At 44.7% G+C, this 21,420-nt stretch overlaps 1 protein-coding gene across 2 annotated transcripts in view; it reads left to right on the top strand.

Moving 5' to 3' along the window:
* Nucleotides 1-17,284, top strand: part of Ddc (dopa decarboxylase) — a 105,164-nt gene extending 87,880 nt beyond the window's left edge. For both annotated transcript variants that reach the window (XM_017802263.2, XM_008849269.2), the window contains exons 10-15: nt 1,040-1,116; nt 5,806-5,825; nt 8,399-8,497; nt 10,583-10,684; nt 15,215-15,427; nt 16,947-17,284. In XM_017802263.2, the coding sequence (XP_017657752.1) occupies nt 1,040-1,116; nt 5,806-5,825; nt 8,399-8,497; nt 10,583-10,684; nt 15,215-15,427; nt 16,947-16,958 (523 nt within the window). In that variant the 3' untranslated portion in view covers nt 16,959-17,284. The remainder of the gene's footprint in view (nt 1-1,039; nt 1,117-5,805; nt 5,826-8,398; nt 8,498-10,582; nt 10,685-15,214; nt 15,428-16,946) is intronic.
* The last annotated feature ends 4,136 nt before the right edge of the window (nt 17,285-21,420 follow it).

Genomic DNA, 21,420 nt, shown 5'->3' on the forward strand with positions numbered 1-21,420 from the left:
CACTGAACCATCCTTGTCTGGGCTCCAGTCTTTCCTGTAAGGCAGTCTGACAAAATGTCAGAATTCTGTGAAGTCTCTTTCTGGCAGACAGGTTCCCCCTCCAGGGCTTAGGCCTTTCCCTTCCCCCAGCATGAGATTCATGAGGGAAATTTCAATTACTTGGGGGTCTCAACAGTCTGATCGCCAAAGGGAGTAGCACAAAGTTTCTCTCTTTGGAATATCTCTGCTTAGTTGCACCCAGGCACCAGTCACTTAATAACCACACAGGATATGCTCCCATTGCTTCTGAAGACCCCGCGGTTTTTAGGAGCTGTGTGTCAGGAGCCAGGACCCCAATAATTTAACCCCCAGTGTTTGGATCCTGGAGATGCATGCTGTGCTAGAATTAGGCCAGGGTGGTGACTCTGGAGGTAGGTGGCTGAGCAGAACAAGGGAGAAGGAATAAGCAGCCCATTGCCACCAACCAATCCAAAGTTCTGAGGCATGAACCTCTTAGCGGAGTTAGGGTCAAAGTCTTGTTCCCTAACAAGCCAGGTTCAGCCACCCTTCTTCAACAGTCCAATTAAAGACACAACTAATATTGAAGAGCAATGAAAGATTTAGTCAATGTGGCCACGCTGAAAAGAACAACTAAAGAGGTCCAGTGACATCCACATACCCTGTCTTCTGGCCTTCTGCGTACTGACATGTGAATCAGGTTCAATAGCAAGAGGTATGCATAACCAAGCAGCCTTGGTTAAGGTATGGTCCTGCCTATCATTGTCTGGGCTTCCCAGTCCCAGCAAAGTGGTCTGACCAGTTGTCAGAACTATGTGAAACTTCTTTGTGGGGAACAGACCTCTCTCAGTCTGGAACCTGACTTCTAACCTTTTCCTTTTCCCAGTATGAGATTCCCAGGGCAATTCCAGTTCTTTGGGGCACATTGTCTCAAAAGTCTGATGGTCAAAAGGAGGGCACAACTCTCTAGAAATGTCTCTCCAGAATATCTTCATTCCTGCTGGCACAATTACAAGCTCTATCATTTGTTCTCCTAAACCAGGGTGAAAAAGAGAACTGACTTGACTGAAGCCTTTAAGACGGACCCTGTTTATCTGAAGCACAGCCATCAGGACTCAGGTGAGCAGGAGTGCCCACTTCTCCAGTCTGTTCTGGTTTTCATTTCTGTCAGTGCTGAGTTGACAATGCTAAGGATTCCCATAGAACCTTCCCTAGGGAGAGTGGGGTCCTGTGCTTTCTGGCTTACTGTCACAAGTCTTTCTCTGCTATGCTGAGTTGGTGTGCTGAGGGGAGGGAGGCTTGGGTTCTTCTGGGCTCCCTCCCACTCCGGAAGCATCAAGAGCTTGCACAACCACCTGAGTTATGCAAGGTAGGAGCAAGGGCACACGGAGTGCACCCTCCAGCTTCAGAACAGGTACAAACACCTCCTCCTAATAGTTCTTATAAAACAAACATCTTTATAGTAATGACTGAATTAATGTCCTTCTGAAAAGGGATTTGCACATCATCCACCAATACCATGAAGAAGGAAAAAAAGTAAAGGAAGAAGGTAGTGTAGGGAAGGGAAGTGAAGAGGAAATACGACAAAACCTAAGGTAGGGCTAGAGCACCAATACACACTTGTGCATTTGGTTGGTAGACCTGTGGGCTATGCCTGTTGACAAGACAGGGAACAAGGCTCAGTATCTGTAGACTGGTGACTAAGAGGATAACAGGCAGTGAGTAGTGGTGTGGGGGTTTATGTAGGCTGCTCCCCAAAGCCTTAGCAGGGGGCTCACATTTCCTGGGGTAGCTTCCAACTTGACCATGCACTACTCAAAGAGACCGGGGCAAAAAGTGGACACAGCGAGGCATTTGAGCCATGGTGACTGTGTAAGTCAGCTGTCAGGGCAATTAACTCATGTTGCTAGTGGTTCAAGTCCAACATGGGGCAGCCCCATAGATTTGGAGCTTTGTTGAAAGAAGCACATCATGAGAGAGCATGTAGCTAAACAAGTGCTCACTTAGTGGTTGCTCACTTCATGAACCAGGGAAGGGGAGGGGAAGCCAGAGAGAAAGTGATAGAGAGAGCAAATGAGAGAGAGAGAGAAAGAAAGAGAGATTGAGGAGAGGAGAGGAGAGGAGAGGAGAGAGGGAGAGATGGCCTCCCCAATTCCACATTTCTAAATTTTATTTTTTATTTTTATGTGTATGAGTATTTTGCCTGCATGTATGTAAGTGCATCATGTGTGTACAATACCCATAGAGGCCAGAAGAGGGCATTAGATCCCCCTAGAACTTGAGTTACAGACAGTTGTCAGCTGCCATGTGGGTGCTGGGAATTCAACCTGGGTCCTCTGCAAGAGCAGCCAGTTCTTTGAACAGCTGAGCCATCCTTCCAGCCCCCTACGAAATCTGCTTTGATGACACACTCCCAGTGACTTAAGAGCATCCCACTAGGCCCAACCTCCTATGGATTCAATGCATCCCCACCAACAGCACCACTGCAGATAATCCTTTACATGTGGACCTTTGGGAGTCACTATCTACTGAAATTACAGCAGGGGCTTAAGGTGAGAGAGGACACAGCTTTTCCTGATGTAAGACTGATACCCAGCAGTATAAAAACCAAATCCTGTAGCTCCATGTCCAGTATCTGGGGCTCCAATTTCAAAGGGCTCTGCTTCTCCAGCTTTGCTGCCTACAACGTCTCTATTTTGGGATGGCTTCTCTCCCTGTATTCATCTTTCCATGGCATATGTCCCATGACCCTGGCATCTCTAATATCCCAGAGTCCCTGTTGTAATTGAGATTTCACCTTCATCGATGATCTCTAGGGTCTTTTCATGGGGACTCTGACTCTGCCACATGGTACCAGGCCTCAGTTGCTCTTCATGACCCCCTCAATCTTGCATCTTATGCTTTAAAAAACAGTACCACATGTATACCACCTACATTGCCAAGTTATGCTACCAGCTGGAGATGTAGCCCGGCCGCCCTCCTCCACCCATGACTGCAGCTGTCTCAGCTCCTGGGTGCTGACCCGGAGGAAACACTTTCTCATTGTCCCAGTGAGGCACAGGAGGCTTCACTTGAGTGGTGCTGATCTCTTTGACAATTGCAGCTGCTTCTTGAGCCCCAGCATGATCAACACGCACAGATTCTTAGCCTAAATATCTCACAAATAGCTCCTAGCCTAGCTAACAACAGTCCTGTTCCCTTCTGAAACAGGATCTGGACCTCCACTGTCCATGTTACTTTCAAGACTCCTGTCTTCCAAGTTCCCAGAAGAATATCCCTTTAAACTCTGCCCACAGCATTCAATGACTTTTCTAGCCCAAAGACCCCAAGTCTGCCATATTCCTCTGAAAACCAACACTGTCAGTTCATCACAGAAATAGCCACATTCCTGGTATTAATTTCTATATTAGTCTGCTTTTCTGTTGTGATAAAGCACTCCAACCAAAAGCAATTTGGGGAGGAAAGGGCTCATGGTTCTAGAAGGCTAGCAGTCATCCTGGAGGGGAGGCATGGGAACAGACAAGACTAGACATGGCAGCAGGAGTAGGAAGCTGGCTGGTCACATTTTTAGCTGCACACAGGAATGAGAGAGAGAGAGAGAGAGAGAGAGAGAGAGAGAGAGCACACAATAGAGAGCAAGAGCGCTATTACATACTCAAAACCCACTCCCAGTGGCATAGTTCCTCCATCAAGGTTCCACCCTCTAGACATTCCATAACCTCCCCAAATAGCTCCACCAACTGGGGACCAAGTGTTCAAGAACGTGAGCCTCTAGGGAATATTTCTCATTCAAACCTCAACAATTGTCCACATACTAATTTCTCACTTGTCTTGCTTTTAGGCAGTCTGGTTTTATTGCTTTAATATTCCATTTACAAGCTTCCCACACCATGATGAATTAGGAAGTTTTAAAGACCTAGTAGGTATGTAAGATATATTAAGTAGCTCACAATGTACACCTGACCATTCTCATAGGCACTTGCTGGCTTGGGGTTAATACCGTTGTGTATGAGGAACATTAGGCTTTGATCCAGATCTTCAGTCACCCCCAGTGAAGCAGACTCAGGAAAGAGGTTCCATTTTTCACTGATACTTTCCTCTGGTTCTAGGAGCTACTTTGCTTGAATGAGTGTCATACCCTTCCGGTGTTCCCGCCACTGAGGAAATGTTCTAAAGTTCTGTGCTGTTCCACATGGCAGCCACTAACCCGCAGGTGGCAAATGAGCACTTGAAGGATGGCTCATCTAGCAGAAGAAATCCATTTTCAATTTCCTTTAGTTGTAAACAACAGCTTGATTTAAACAGCCACATGTGATTAGAAGTACTGTGTCAGATGGTGCAATCATATAAACTTAAATGGGGATGTTTGATCCATTCATTTTTGCTTGTGAGTCATGTGGTTATTAACAGATTCTCTTTGAATGTCTGTGACAAGGCCAAGTGACTTGGGCCTTTGTGAACACTGTGGGCCTCAGTGTCAGGTTAGTTTTGATGGCCTGCCATCGCCATTAGATTTGTAGCAAGAGGCCCCAGAGTACACAAGAGAGCATAGAATGGGGTATGGAAAGGCTGTGTGACTGTGGGCACTATCTCAATGTTGCCCATAAGACAGGCTGAGATTGGTGGTATTGCCTGCCCCCAGCACTACCACTTTTATCCTACTTAAGACCTAGTCTCTCCTGATGTCAGATAAAATCAAGTAATGACTTCAGATGTCCTATAAATATAACTCAAACCTTCCTGTGCAGTGCATGGTGGGTGTATGAGGTTGCTTGTCCCAGTTGAAGTGGCCGTGTTTGCAGTGGCAAGTGTTAAAAAGCTGAGACCCTTAAAAGTTGTAACATACTTTGCCTGACCTACATTCATGGGAGAGATTTCCAAGGTGCCTGACTGCTTCCTGTGCCCAGCTACATCATAGGGCTGCAGCCAGCCCCAGCATGCCCTCCTAGCTCTTGCCCAGATCACTCTAGAAACTTTGATTTATGAATCCTTATCCAGTCTTCTCCTTTGTGCTGTCCTGGGGTTCAGTAGTCTAGGTACCAAAAGGCACCAGAGAGTACAAAGCAATGTTTTTCATACCAATGTGTGGGATGAGGAATTTGACTTAGCATGTATTCATGGAGCAGCTGTTCTGTGCCACATGCAAAGCCATCATCCTTGAGTATGGAGATGGAAATACCTTCTTTGCTTATTATAAATCATTCTCTGCATTGCCAACTCACCTTTGCATGCATGAACAAATGAATGACTTACACCATCTGAATGCCGGCTTACTGCTAATCACAGTTTTCCATGTTTATGCACCCACAAAAAGGAAACCTAATGGGGTTCTATTCATATTTGAGGATTTCCAGTGTGTCCTGGACATCTTCCTCTCAGGGACTGTCCTTGAATCTGTTACTTTGAGATGAGCCGCAAAGTACACACAGCCCAGCCAGTCCTCAGATGGTTTCATGTCTGCCTCAGAAGACATCATCTGTGACATAAGAAATCTGCCTGGGGGCTGGAGAGGTAGCTCAGTGGATAAGAGCACTGGCTGCTCTTGCAGAGGGACCTGAGTTTGTTTCCTAGCACCCACATGGCAGCGAACAACTGTCCCAACTGTCTGTAACTTCCGTTTCAGGGATCTGATACCCTCTCCTGGCCTCTTTGGGCATTGCATGACACAGGTGCACTTAGCTACAAGTAGGAAAACGCATATACATACAATAAAAGTAATTTTTTTAATTAAAAAAGAAGAAATCTGCCTGAAAGAATCAAAAAAGGTACCTCTGTCTAATGGTCTCTCTGTCTTACTCTTTTCTCCAGGACTTATCACTGATTACAGGGTAAGTGGATGATTTATTTGTCTTGTTGAGCTCCAGGTTCATTAGAATCCAAATAAATGGAATGCTGCGGCTACCCTTGTCCCCACTTCATGAGCAGGAATCCACAAGAAGCATCTACTAACTGGCTTCTAGCAGATACATTAGGTGAGCTCTTCCAAGGCAGCTCTGCCAAGTCTACCAGTCAGAGGTTCCAGGTTGGGATGAGTACCCTGACTGCCCTCTAAGCCTGGTGGATCTGCATTCTGACTTCTGCAAGGAACTGACTCCAGAGACCATGTGGCCCTCCTTCCTGCCTTGCTGCTGAGGACCTGGCGTGGTAGCATAGCACAGGGTTGGGGGGGCACATTCAGAGACAGGAGAACATTGTCTGGCAGCCTTTCCTTGGCTTACTTTATTTCTTTCTCCTTTTTTATTTGCCACAAACCTTTTCTGGATTTTGAAAACTCCAGGTTGTCCTAGATTTATTTTGGAAAGGAGTTTGGAATCATAAGTAGTGCTGGGAGGCTTACAAGAATAGAAGCCAAGCAGGCTGGGGTCATGTAGGGGCCCACTGTATCAGCTGCCTTTCTGACTCAAGAAATAACCCGAATCCAGGGGGATGTGCAACCAGGCATGGTGGACATAGGATGTGAGCAAAGCCTCCTGTCCAAAGTGGTATGTCTGAATTCCTGGGTCCAGTATGTCACCCGCTGATAATAAAGTATCAGGATTATCTCTCACAGATATAGAGTACCCTTTCTTTTTCCAGTGACAGCTGCAAGCTGGCAGGTGCAGGGCACCAGGGATCTTCATTACAGCTCCTCCTGGAAAAGAGGTTTAGGGAAGCTTGCAGTCCAGGGACAAAAGCCAGGGTATGTGCAGATGTGCGTACGGCTGTGAGAACAGTCCGTCATCCCATTTAACACTGTACATTTAGGATCCAACTTACTTTTTAGAAAGTTATTGCTTAAGGGATAATGTGAGAATAATATTAAAAAAGTGTGAGGACAAGATAGATCACTCATAATCTCTCCATTCTGACACTTCATTGGACTTTGCATTTGCATAGCCTCCACGGGGATCCTATGCCAGACTTTTAAGAAAGAGTTCCCAGTCTTTTAAGAGAGTTCCTGAGTTTCCAACAACTAAGGAAAGCTAGAAACTTCCAAAAACAAATAGTTCAATAATAGGGAATTAAAATAGGGAATCATATCACAGGTACATATGTCTAGAAAAAACAGTGTATATAGATTTGGTATTATCCAAATTTCAAGCCCCCATGGGAAAGGGGTCTTGTAACTTGCCTCCTGGTTAAGGAAAGAACAACTGTATTTAAAAACAACCTTTGTGTCTTCTGCCGAAAGGCAGCACTGTGTTCAGCCTAATTGTCAATGGTGCACAGGTAATAAACAGTGAATGAGTTTTGGATGCTCTTCTTCACTGTAGAGCATCATCCTATGCCTAGTAGGGGAACATCTCTCCTCAGGAACCAGACAGGAAGCACAAGAGAGGCCACCTCAACATCTCCTTTATAATTTCAAGTTGAGTATTAAACTAATTAATTTTTATTTTATGTGCATAAGTGTTTTGCCTGCATGCATGTAAGTGCACCCATGTGTGCAATACCCACAGGGGCCAAAAGAGGGGCTTTGGAGCCTCTGGAACTGGAGTTACAGATGGTTGTTAACCGCAATGTGGGTGCTGGGAGCTGAACCTAGGTTCTCTGAAAAGCAGCCAGTGCTCTTAACCATTGAGCCATCTCTCAACCTTGTTTTTTTTTTTTTTTTTTTGGTTGTTGTTTGGTTGGTTGATTTTGTTTGTTTGTTTGTTTTTTTGAGACAGAGTCTCCCTGTGGTCCCAGGTGGTCTCAAACTCACTATGTAGACCAGTCTGACTTGAATCTCACAGAGATCTGCTTTCCTCTACCTCCTAAGTGCTGGGATTAAAAGTGTGCTCCAGCATGTCCTGCTCAAGTTGAGTATTTAAAGGAAAGCCGTGAAGCAGTCCCAGGTCATCCTCACAGCTGGCCTGTGTCTCACATCTTCCTCTCTTATGTGCTCTTATTATGTTTCCAGCCGTCACCATCAGAAGGAATGAGATCCTCCCATCTGCTGACAGTCTGGGAAAGCTAGGACAGGCAGAGGGAAAGCTTCTTTGGTAAAGGAGAATTGGGGGTCACTCCCCCCAAATCAGCAACACAAAGAGCAGTTCCAATGCATCACAGGCAGAGGGAAGCAGGCATGCCCCACCTGGATGGATGTCCCCTGCTCCCAACAGAAGCTCCTTAGAGCAGGACGATATCTTTCCAGTTTGTTCACTGTGGTTTCTCCTCTGCTGTGAACTGGGCAGACCTATCCAGTGAACACCAGTGCCTCCTAAATCAGGGATTCTTCTGTCCTCATTTCCATAAGAAGTAAAGAAAACTTCCTGTTGGGGTCCCTGCTTACATGTCAAGTTCTTTGCTGTCCAGGATGAGAAATGGGCATTCCACAGGAAGCTGGCTGCCTCCAGAAGAAACCGGCCAACCGATAAGTTGAAAAGGAACCGGGCTCTTTATATGCATCTCACTGATGTACCTTTATGTTTTGTTTCAGCACTGGCAGATCCCACTGGGTCGGAGATTCCGCTCTTTGAAAATGTGGTTTGTTTTTAGAATGTATGGAGTCAAGGGACTACAGGCTCATATCCGCAAGGTGACTGTCTTCCTTTTATATCTGAACAAAATTATGGAGGTCTTAGGGGACTCAGAAATCAATGCCGGTGCCTAGTAAGCAAACATCATCATACATTGCCTAACAGTGGGGATAAATTCTGAGAAATGCAACCTATTAGCAGACACAAACTTCTAGGGGCAGAGGGATGCATGGTCTGCTGTTGCTGACTGTTATAAGCATGGTAATAGGACCAGATTGTAGTTTTGGTCTTTAGTGCACTTAGACTAATCCAATTCATAATTATGGATCTTCTAAGACACTATCATTAGGAATATAGGTTATCAGCTTCTGAAAGATAAAGTAGTATGTGGATTCAATTTTTCCTGCCAGCAGCAAGATTCACTGAGCAATGAAAACAGTGAGAAAATAATGTTTTCCTTCCCCAAATTGCCAAACTACAAGCACCTTTGAGTTGGTTTAGATGGGTACCCATGAGTCCCTCTGGTCTCAAGGAAGTTTCCTTCACTGCAACATCTGTTTCAACAAGCCATGCAGGTCACTGTGATATGCACTAAACCACTTTTGGAAAGCACTGATCTGCTCTAAGCTCCACTGCCCTAGTTTTATTTTTTTCAACAGGGAAAACTGAGGCATGAATATGAGCCAGGACCTGCCTACCCATTTAGCCAGATGCAGCAGGCCCACTGACCAGTAGGGTCCCTTCTTCTGGTCCTGCCATCCTCTCTCTAAGCCATGGCTTCATCTTCATGAGACAGACATGACTGTGGTTTCCAGCCCCAGTGATGGTGACAGCCTTGTCTTTAAGTGCTGGTGCCTAGTATGTCACCACTGTGCAGCTGAGGGTAGGAGCTGAATACCTCAGGCTCCTTCTCTATGATACAGATGCAGAAAAGCCTTCATTTGCAGAGTGCCTGTCACATGCTACTAACTGGCACCTGTCCAGCCCACAAGGCTGTTGTGAGAACATTCATGGAGATTTCAAGCGCTGTGAGAAACAGCATAGGGGAAAAAACTAGAAACCAAGGGTGTATGTGAATTTATAAGTAAGCTAGCCCCTGTTCCCACTGCAAAGGGAGTGAGGACTCATTTGGTGAAAATAAAAGAAAAAAAAAAACCCAAAGTGGTTTATCTGTCCATGGTGATGATGAGTTAAGTTCAGGATGACTCGTTGTGATTATTCTAGCTCATGTGCAGAAGAGTCCCAATCCTGCCTTACCAAGAGAAAAAGAGAATGGTTAAAACTGTGTTCCTAGGCCTGAGCTAATTGCAGAACAATTTAGTCCTGAGTCTTTGGCGCCCTCTGGTGGGGTGACTAGGGACCACTTGCATCAACAGAGTTTCTGTCCCAACAAGCCTGTACTACTTGTATTCAGTCTCTCTTAGGCCTCTACCTCGGACAGCTAGTGCAGGGTGTGGGGGGTTCCAGTTAAGTGTGCATTTGGATGATGGTGAGTGTATTCGCCACAGATCATGTATTACTTGAATCATCTTTGACTTCTATAAGTGCCTAGAAGTTAAATAAGTTGGTGTGTTGAATGTGGCTGGGTGTAAGTGATTCCTACCTATCAGTTGAAATCAAGGTGGGACTACAGCCCCACCTGATACAGAACAGAAGCTCTAGTAATGGCTGCTGGTGTGAATCTCAGCTCAGCGAAGGCATGACCATAAGGCCTTGGGCATGATGCTTATTCTCTCTGAGCCTCAGTATCCCTATCTGCCAACTAGAGCCATCTCAGTATCACAGTGTAAAGCTGGCATCAGGATGACAAGGCAGATGAATGTAGTCTTTTTTCTAGAACATTCAAATACCTCTTTGCAATGTTTATTACACGATTACAAAAGATGGAGCTGGGGTTGGGAGATAAAATAATGAACCCATGAGTAGAAGAAAATGAGGGCATTTTTCTAAGAACCCTGGATTTCCCTTGTGATATGGAGTAGACGCGTTTCCTCCTCAGTTTGTGTGGAAACTGTTAATGACAGGAGAGACATTGCTCAGAGCCTGTAAATGAATTACAGATGTGCAATTAAGGTGCTGGGTCACCAGGGCTGGAATTCAGTGTTGATGAGAAACTACAGCATGTTTCCTTTTCCTCTTTCCAGCATGTGCAGCTGTCTCATGAGTTTGAGTCTCTAGTATGCCAGGACCCTCGCTTTGAGATCTGCGCAGAAGTCATTCTTGGGCTGGTCTGCTTTCGGCTAAAGGTACCTTATACCAGTTTCAGTCATCTTCAATTTCACTGAATGATAGTAGAGAAAGCATCATCTATGATGTCCACATGCAAAAGCTCACACTAGTTTCCCAGGGCTGCAGAACACAGCCTGCAGAGCTCAGGCCCGGTGCTGGTCTGGCTGGCTTCTGAGAGGCCTCACACAGACTCTCCTTCATGGGCTTGCTGCCCAGTCTCCTCAGGTGTGCTTGGAGGCTTCTCTCTTGACCCAATGCCAAGAGCGCATCCTGTACCTCTAGAATGAGAACTCTTTCTGGACTGTGGCTATCTGAAGCCTCAGTAACCAGGTCTCCTGTGGACCCACAGCACCAGCACATCTGGGTGCTGGTGAGAAAATCAGACCCCACTATCCCACCACCAGGCTGCACCTCAGCAGGATTCCTGCACAGAGGAGACACCTGAGCTGTGTGCTCACTTTGTGAGAGAAGCCCACCTTGTTGGGAGAAAGTCATCTTTGCTCAGATTCATGACCATGTTTCTTAAAAGGCCCTACAGTGTGCTACACACATGACCCTTGCTCATCTTATAAATGAATTCTCTGGACACCACTGAAATAGTTCAACAGGCTAACAGTTTTTTGTTTTCCTCCTTCCTTTTACAGTATTGGGGTGGAACCCAGACTCTCACATAGATAAGTACTTTGTACCACTAATCTATATCCCCAGACTCTGCTTTCTTTTCCCACTCTTTTTCTTTTTTTTTAAATAAGAGATAGGGTCTCATGATGTTGCCAGGCTGACCTGAATCCTGTGATCCTCCCATGTAGCTGGACTACAGATACATTTCACTGCGCCTGACTGGCAGTTTCTAAATCAGATCTGGGCCGTTCCAGGAGGCCTCCTTGTTCAGTCCTAGACAGCGATTATGAGAAGGGACAATCTGGGCTATGTCATTGTCATGGGCTGCACTTCCAGGTTCCACCTCCTTCCCTCATCTGATTTTTGGAGCTTTGAGATGAGCACGGGACACTAGCATGGAAAATTCTGGAAGCAGCAAGTGCCAGTGTTGTGACATGAGAGCTAGAGAGGAGCCTCAAGCTTTCAGCAGACATAAAATGTAAGATCTGGGAAAATGTGCAGAGCAACATAGAAAGCAGACCATGGCTTAGGAGTGTAGGGCACCTCAAGGCATCCAGTTCCCTGGAGCTTGGTGTATGGGCCATAGGATGTGGCAGTTCCACAAAGGTTGATGTTAGCATCCTGTTCAGACTAGTCTGTTCCCCACTAGTTAGTTTTTTATTGCCTATGTTCTTGTAGGATGCTTACATTTTAATTTTTTTTTTGGTCTTTTTGAGACAGGGTGTCCCTGTAGCCCCAGCTGTCCTGGAACTCACTATGTAGACCAGGCTGGTCTTGAACTCACAGAGATCCACCTGCCTTTGCTTCCCGAGTGCTGGGATTAAAGGCGTGTGCCACCACGCCTGGCTACATTTTAATTTTTAATGGTTTTATTGAGATGTATTCATTTTGGCCCTTTAAATTGTCTATTTGAGCGATTTTTAGTGTATCTACAAAGCTGTGTAGCCATCACCACAATCCAATTTTACAATGTGCTCACCTCCCCCATTATAAGCATCCCCATTGACCAGCTCCAGGCAGATCTATCTCTAGAGATCTGTCTACTCCGAACATACAGATAAATACTCTCTCTATATATGTTGCCTTTGGTGGCTGGCTTCTTTCACTCTTAGCATGAGGTTGTCAAGGCTAAGACTATACTGGGTTTGTATAATTCACAGATTACACCAAGCCCACTTTGCCTTGGTTTCTGCATCTTCTCATGTGTCTGGTGGTATGTGCAGTCCTCACATGAAGGACCCCAGGCACTTCTCAGCTAAGAAGACTTTTCTTTTGAGAATCTTTGTTGTTTCTGTTCCTCTAATCTCCTCCCACCATCCTTTCCTCCCTCTCTTCTTACCCCCCTTTCTGAGACAGGGTCTCACTGTGTAGAATAGGCTGGCTTTGAACTTTTGGGGTTTTTTTTGAGACAGGGTCTTCCCATAGCCCCAGCTGGCCTGGAACTTATTATGTAGACCTGGCTAGCCTTGATTTCACAGAGATTCACTTGCCTTTGCCTCCTGAATGCAAGTGTGGGGATTAAAGGTACACATTACCATGCCTGGCTGGAACATAGTTCTTAAGGCAGCACTTAGCCAATCATTTTCCTGCTTATGTAATTACATTAATCGTTATTTTCTCTGTATCTTCTCCAGTCTAAATTTTAATTGAAAATTTTTTTATATTTTATTATTTTTATTTTATGTGTATGAGTGTATTGCCTGCATGTATGTGAATGCACCCATGTCATGCAATGCCACAGAGGTCAGAAGAGGGCTTTGGATTCCCCTGGAACTGGAGTTAAGGATGGTTCATAGCTGCCATGTGGGTGCTGGGAATCGAACCCGGGTCCTCTGCAAGAGCAGTCAGTGCCATCTCTCCAGCCCCTGAGTTTTAATTTTTAAAAAATATTTTATTATTTTTGTTTTGCATGTATGAGCATATTGCCTGCATGCATGTAAGTGCAGTGCCTTTGAAGGTCCAAAGAGGGTATCCAGTTCCTTGGAACTAGAGTTTGGGATGATTGTTGGCCACCATGTGGGTACTGGGAATTGAATGGCTGAGCCATTTCTCTAGCACCCTCCCTCCCCTGTCTGAGTTTTTAATCTTCTCCATCATTGATGGCTTCAGCAGTCGCACATTGTGGCTATTTATTGAGACTGGGTCTCATATAGCCCAGGCTGCCCTCAAACTTGCTATGTAGCTGAAGATGATCTTGAGCTCCTCAACCTTCTATGTCTAGCTCTGAAGAGATGATTATAGGTGTGCACCATAGTGCTGGGCTAAAATAACATCCTCCATACAAAATGCTTTCTTTCATGGTACTAGGGAGTGGAACCGAGGGTCTCACCAATGCAAGGCAAGTGCTTTACCACCGAGCTATATTCCTGGCCCTGTAGCTCGCTAGTGAACCTACTGCATGTGGTGCTGCTGCTCCTCTTTCTACCCTCTACCCTCTTCCTGTCTTACTCTTTCCTTTGTCATTATAGCATCTCAGACCATTTCTCTGTTTGTTTCTATCCCATGGAATCCCATCTAACACAACTAATTGAAAATGGCAAGCAAAGTTTTCCTAAATACATTGTTTTCGTTTTCTGTACTATATGAATCTTAAGTGTGCGCTCTCATGCTGAGTCGTTTTTTTCCTTGTATCACACTTCATTTTGAAACACTGAGTCTTTTTGATAAAAACCCATTCTCTTAGTACTGTATCTCATTTTTCTGCCCTCCTTAAATAGGATCTGATTTGTCCAGACTTGGCATTCATACCAACAGTGCCAGAATAGCCTGTGGTTCCTTCACTGTACACTTAGACTCTCTTGGGTGTCACAGTCAGATCCACAGCTAGAGTCAGGTGAATTTGCCCAGGCCAGTTTCTAGCCAGTGTTCAGCTACTACAGTTCTGATAGGCAGAGGGAACACTTCTTTTTTGATATGTTCTCTCTCTCTCTCTCTCTCTCTCTCTCTCTCTCTCAACATATATACATATAATTGTAAAAGGTTTTATTTTTATTTTATGTGTATGAGTGTTTTGCTTGCAAGTATGTAGATGGACCATGTGTGTGACTGGTGCCCGTGGAGGCTAGAAGAAGGCATTGAGTCCCACAGAACTTGAGCTAAGGACCAATGTTAGCCACCATGTGGGTGCTGGGAACTGAACTGAGTCCTTTGGAAGAACAGTAAGTGCTCTTAACTACTGAGCCATCTCTCCAGCCCTCCTGCCTCTTTTTAAGGAAAGTCCACATCAAACAGTCCAGCCCCTCAAGAGTCATGTGACTAGGGAGGGATGCCTATGTTCGTTCCCCTACATTTCACTAAGCTGAAAGACTTGGGGGGGGTACCATATGGCAACTTAGAGAAGTGAAGGGAGTGGGCAGAGAATGGCCCCAACTGGACAGAGGGCCTCCTGTGTGCTGGTAAGGGTGTCTTATCTCAGATCGGTCACTGGGAGTGGAGGCCCCGGCCTCTCTGTCCCCATTTGGTGGACCATTCTCTTTCTAGAGAGGCTGTGTGGAGATCGCCATGACTCCCTCCCCTCTTCCTGCGCTCATGGATGTCCTTCCCAGATTCTAGCACAGCTTGACTGTTGGATCATTGTCTTTGTTGAGACTTTCACTGAGTTTCACTGAGAATTCAGAGTCCTGTTTTGTGCATCAGAAACTCTGGTCGTGTTTAAGCTCATCTGTTGCTGACATTATCTCTAGGCATCTCCATCTTTCTTAAACAAACTTGGACTCTAGGGGGGTCAACTTCTGGTAACCCAGAACACAGAGAAGTATGTCATAGGGGATGACATACTTTCAGCCTGTGTTCAAATTATTTTGTTGAACTTTCTGGCATCTTAAAGGTAAAGTGAAAGGCCAGGATGGTTTCTTTTCTGTCTGCTGTCTTTGAGCATTGCCAGACTTTCGCTGTTATATGATGGATCTGTTTTCTAATTCCTTCAGGGTTCCAACCAGCTGAATGAAGCTCTTTTAGAAAAAATAAACAGCACCAAAAAAATCCACTTGGTTCCTTGTTGCCTCCAAGACAAATTTGTGCTGCGTTTTGTCCTGTGCTCTCGAACTGTGGAGTCTGCCCACGTGCAGCAAGCCTGGCAGCACATAAGAGAGCTGGCGGACAGCCTCCTGAGGGCAGAGAAGGAGTCAGAGCTGCTACAGGTAAGCTGGCTGTGCCAGGAACAACCCGTCCTCTGGCATCAGGATCCAGTTCCATCCCAGCATGGCCACTCAGTACCATGGGGTTGGAGTCCACTGTAAAATGAAAAAGAAGAAACTATCGTGTTCCATCAGAAGCAGAGGGAATGTCACTTGCAATGATTCTCTAAAAACACTGATTTTTGCCAGGCACGGTGGCACACACTTTTAATCCCAGCACTCAAAGAGTCAGGGGCCAGTGGATCCCTGTTCATTCAAGGCCAGCCTGGTCTACATAGTGAGTTCCAAGCCAGCTGGAGCTGCAGGGAGACCCTGTCTCAAAAAGACAAAAAAAGCAAAAAAAAATAAAAACAAAAACAAAACCACTGATTTTTATTGACTTCTGTGAGAATACCAATCTCTATACTTTCTTTCTCCCCTAAGTTCCCCAAAACAGCATTGACCAAGGCAACTATCATAATAAGCTTTAGATACAAGAAAACAATAAAGTGGGGATTTCATGTGACTTTTGTCTAGTCGGGAAAGACCAAAGATGGCACAGAAAGGCAGAGTCCTGGGCTTCTTCAGAGGGGAGGGATCCAGAGACAGTATAAGGCTAATGCATAAGGAAACCACACTAAGTGAACACTGCATTAGCAACAAGTAGATAACCTTACATCTGCTCTTTTGAGTGGAAACACACCAAATAGCACAGGCTCCTGTTCCTGGCAGAAGTGTCTTCTCTTCCTAGAACAACTCAAAGTCCTATCAGGAACTTTTCAGGAAGGTGTGGGAGAGACTCTTGTATTTTGAAATCATTCCATTGTTTTAAGTACAAGAATAAATTTCTATTCACAAAACCGGACCTCATCAGGAGAACATAGTCAATATTTCTGTGGCTCTGTCTGCCTGTTGCCACATCAGGATCTTTGTCCCACATGTCCCCCACAACACAGAGATTGATGCTCTGGAGAATAATCAGAAGCAAAGCATATTTCTGATGGCATCCCCAATTCCTGTGGGGTCACTACACTTGCTGCAGATTCAAATGTCAAAACTGGGTTTCAACTGACTAAACAATATCTAGGCACTGTGCTATAGCATAATGCTGCTTGTTGTTTTGGTCAGCTTAATTAGAACAATTACAATTTTAATTCATAGGTTTTTTTGTGTGCTTGTTTCAGGCTATTGTATGTCCACGTGTTCACGGTTCTGAAAGTAGGAACTATTTCTGTCTCACAGAGGATGGAAATGAGGCAGAGATCCTAGTTATATTGATAAAATTTGTCATTATACATGTCAGATTGACAATTCAATTTGCTTTTTTTTCAGTTCAAACACGTGGACATTGCACAAGTACTGATTTCATTAAAAATGCATATTCCTTCTCTGTATTCGACTTAGAAGCACACAGAGTTCTGATTTTATTATTATTTTCTTTTAATTTTTGTGATGCTGGGATGGAACAAAGGGTCTTGTCTGCTAGGTTACATCTTTATTTTTAAAATTAACCATAAATTCATGCTATTTTTTTCCTGTGCAGATGAAAAGTTGAAAGGAAGTATACCTGAAAACTGGAATATGGGGAAAAAATAAACATCACCCTGTCTTCGTGAAACTAAAGCTGTACGTGACCTCATGTGTTTGTCTCCAAAGTTAATCAGAAACTTATGATAGTCTTTTCATTATTTGGCTGTGATTTTTGTTGACAGTAAATCAGATTATTTTCATGTTCGCAAAGCTGTTGTGGTGGCAGGAAAGGCTTATTGAAATATTTCCCTTGGCAGTCTATGGTGAGAGCTTGAGATTGTATCTATGGCCTTTAACTTGTCCTCTGTTGTGAAGCTAAACACTTAATAAACAATTGATGTGCAATGCTAATTGTGTTGAGTCATCTTGTTCTCCATTGTATCAAACCGGTTTTTATGAACCAGACTTAGTCCCTTTCAAACTCAGCATCCTTGTTAAATGGCATTCATTTATTCATCATGCTTCCTGAAAGCCTAGTATGTGTCATTGTTCCAGGTGAATTAACACTCAATTCTACTTCGAAATGAGTTCAATTTCTAGGAATTTACTCAAATAATTTCTTCTCTTTATTTGGAATCATTTTGATTTTATTGAAATAGTTTGCACTTGGGAGGCAGAGGCAAGTGGATCTTTGTGAGGTCAAGGCCAGCCTAGTCTACATAGTGAGTTCTTAGCCAGCTGGTGCTACAGGGAGACCCTGTCTCAAAGAGACGAAAAAAAAATTTAAATCACATATGTGTGTATATGTGCACATGAGTGTAGTGGTTGCAGAAACCCGAAGAGGGCATTGGATTTTCTGGAGATGTAGTTACAGGAGGTTCTGAGCTGCCTGATATGCCTGAGCACCTTTGGAGACTTTAGATATATCAACAGCATTCAAAAAGGGGTCCTTGTGTTATTAGCTGCTGTGAAAGTTTATAGTGACTGTCACCTTGACAGGATGTAGAATCACCTAAGTGACAAGTTTCTGTGCATGTCTGTGAGGGAGTTTCTAGATTAGGTTAGCCTATGGCCATGCCCATGAGGGATTGATTATCTTGATTAGGTTGAGGTGGGAAGATCCACCTAAAAGTGGGTGGTATCATTCCCTAGATTTGGGTCCTAGGCTGCCTGAAAAGGAGAAAGCTAGCTGAGCACTAGGATTCACAGTTCTCTGCTTCCTGACCATGGAGTCAACACAACCAATTCCTGCGACCTGTGCTTCCTTGCCATATGACTGTATCCTTGAACTGAACAAAAATAAACCTGTTCTCCCTTAAGCTGCTTTTGTCAGGGCATTTTATCATAGCACCAGGAAAAGTAAGTCTGCAGATATATCGAATTTCAGCCTCTGACATCAATGCATGTGTAACTGAATGTGATCTGTTTTTTTAGAAATCTTGGCATATAGCCAGGTGTGGTGGTGTACTCCTTCAATTCTAGCAATAAGGAGGCAGAGGCAGGTGGATCCCTGTGAGTTCGAGGCCAGCCTAGTCTACATAGCAATTTCCAGGCCAGCCAGGAATACATAGTGAAACCTTGTTACAGAAAAATATCTTGGCACATATCCATAATTCCATCTGCTTCTCCATTGATTTGGGAAGGATATTTATCCATCAATGAACCAGACCCAACTTCTGTCATGATGTAAGAGCAAGGGATGGTCCACTGCGGTTTACCAGAACCATCTGTGTCAGGACCAGAAGAGTATGGAACACTCAGATGATTGAGTTAAGATTGGGTGCCAAGAGTTTACAGTGAAATTCATTTTGCTCCTTGGTGTGCCCTTGTATATGCTGTAAGGGTCCATGATGGGCCGACCTGAGTGTACCCTCATGTATGCTGTAAGGGTCCATGATGGGCCGACCTGAGTGTACCCTCATGTATGCTGTAAGGGTCCATGATGGGTCGGTCACCCAGAATGTGCTCTTGTGTATGCTTTAAGGGTCCACGATGGGCTGTCCTGAGTGTGCCCTTGTGTATGCTGTAAGGCTCCACAATGGGCCCTCCTGAGTGTGCCCTCACTAAGACCTCAGCACCTGTTCAGTTCTAGGAGGGATGCAATCTTGTCTGACATCTGGCTCCTTTCTAGCTCACACATCTACTGGCTCCTCCAGGCATCTTTTCAACATCTCTTCAAACCCAGTACATCCAGCCTTATAACCAGGAAGGGCTTTCTCCTAGTTAACAAAAACATACACATAACACTTACTCTATGATAGGCACTGTTCCATACATTTAAAAATATTAACTCATTTTAAAACTCTCTGAGGTAGGCTGAATTGTTACCCCCATTTTACAGATGAGAACACTGTGGTACTTCCGAGAGGTTAGGTGATTTGTCTCAGGTCCAGGCAGCCAGATTCTAGAATCCACATTCTTGCCTGCTAAACTGTGCTGCCTTGTGTGCAATGAGCTCCCCAGGATTAACCTTTTCTCACTTTTGCTCCTTGTGGAACAAGCCCCATCTTTGTCTGCTAGAGTAAATCTTGCTGTGGACCCCAACCACACAATCTCCACATGGTCCAGTATGTCTGTCTGGAATATTCAGATTAGCCTGTGGTGAGTGTAGACTTTTATTTAATCTGTGCTCAAATGCAGTGTCATGTTAGAGCACACTGACCTCTGCTGGCACTAGTACTGGACATTACCTGTGCAGCCTCTGGTGTTTAATGGTCATGAGTACCTCCTACCCAGTGCTGGGACAGTCCTATCCCTACCTTGACACAGTAGACAGCCGATCAAGGACTCTTCCTGGGACCACAGCTCTTCTCCATAATGCAGCAAACAGCAGACTTCCTGGAACCAGAGATCCAAGTCTGAGGGGTTGCTATTCACATCGTCATGGGCCAGGAAGAAGAAAGAGGGGAGAGGGAGAGGGAGAGGGAGAGGGGGAGGAAGGAAGGAAGGAAGGAAGGAAGGAAGGAAGGAAGGGAGCCAGAGGTAATGTAAACCCAAGGATCTGCCGCCAGTGATCTCCTTCCTCCAGCTAAGCTTCATTTCTCAGTTTCCAGAACCTCCAAACTAGTGCCACCAGCTGGGAACCACAAATACAAAACATGAAGCTGTGGGGTACATTTCAGATTCAATCTGTAGCAATATGGTAATAAGAGCTTGGCTAGATTATTAAATAGCAAGATTAAGGAGCCTGAAATGTAGAAAAACCACCAACAAAGTAGGTTATTTTTCAGTTCTAATTTCTGATCAGGGCAGTTTGTGGAACAAAGGATAGCCCTGGACTTAATGACAATTCCCAGCATATGTCAAGTGCTAAACTGGGGTCCAACTTCTCTTGAGACATGGTCTAGGTTTAAGAATAACCCTCTGTGGTGACTGGTGAGTCATGGAGCTGGGACTTGAACCCTGGAAAGCCAACTCTACGGGTTCTGATACTCTACCTCCAGCACTGGGCCTGTGCTTTAAGAATGCTGTGTATCAGTGTCCAAGAGCTGCTATTGTCTTAAAACAACAGAAACTTATTCTTTCATAGTTCTGGAGGCCAGAAGTTCAAAATCAAGATGTTAGCAGGGACGTGTTGACTACATGCTCAGTTTCTGTTTCCTTGGCTGGTGGTACTTTGTGGCAAGAGAGTAGGGCAGAGTGAGGTCATAATTTGCATATGAAAAAAATCCAGTTGGCAGACTGGAAGCCTCTCCCCACCAAGGCTGACATGTAACAGAACATGCACAGAGAAAGCACGTGTTATAAAATAAAATGATCCAAAAGCCCAGGACGCTGAAATATAAACATCCCAATCCCTTGTAGAGAGTTTGCCATTGAGCCTCTGACCTTTTTTCCAGCTCTGGCATATTTCCTTCTTTGGAAGTGATTTTTCTAAATAAACTAACTTTGCTTCTACTACTATCCATATGTCCTTGGTCCAATTCCTTGCTCCAGGATATAAGCCAGAAATCCCAGTGGGTGTTTGCTGAACCCCTGATATCCACCCATAACAGCATTGCTCCAGTTTCTGCCTCTGTTCTCCATCTTCTCTTTGTGATTCTGTTCATGTTTATAAGCATACCAACTATACTTGTTGCAGGCCCATCCTAATTTAGCATGGTCACAACTGAGATCTTTCTAAAAAAATTTTAATTGTATTTTTGTGTATTTCATACAGAACATCTTAATCATCTTTATATCCCCTTCCCCACTGGCCCACCACTGGAATTCATACATTCTGTCATTTGTGTTAAGGCCTATCATGTCAAGTTAGTATCCCCAAGGTCCCTCAGTGCAAGTTCATCCACTGAGGTCTAGTCAGACTATCTAGAGTCCCTCCCTTTAAGAAAATGAGCTCTTCCTCATCCAACAGTAATCAGTTGCCAATAATTCTTCGACTAAGATTGGGGCCTGCTGCTGTCCATTTCCACAGTTCTGTGCTGGGTTTTTGTCTGCTTGAGTGTGCCTGGGTCTTGTGCATGCTGACACCATTGCTGTAGGTTTGTATGAGAAGAGTCCCAGGAACCTGTAGGACTGTATTGCTGTATGGTCACGCACCTTCTCCC

Source organism: Nannospalax galili, unplaced genomic scaffold (genome assembly GCF_000622305.1).
Source record: "Nannospalax galili isolate Female #2095 unplaced genomic scaffold, S.galili_v1.0 scaffold304, whole genome shotgun sequence".
NCBI lineage: Eukaryota > Metazoa > Chordata > Mammalia > Rodentia > Spalacidae > Nannospalax > Nannospalax galili.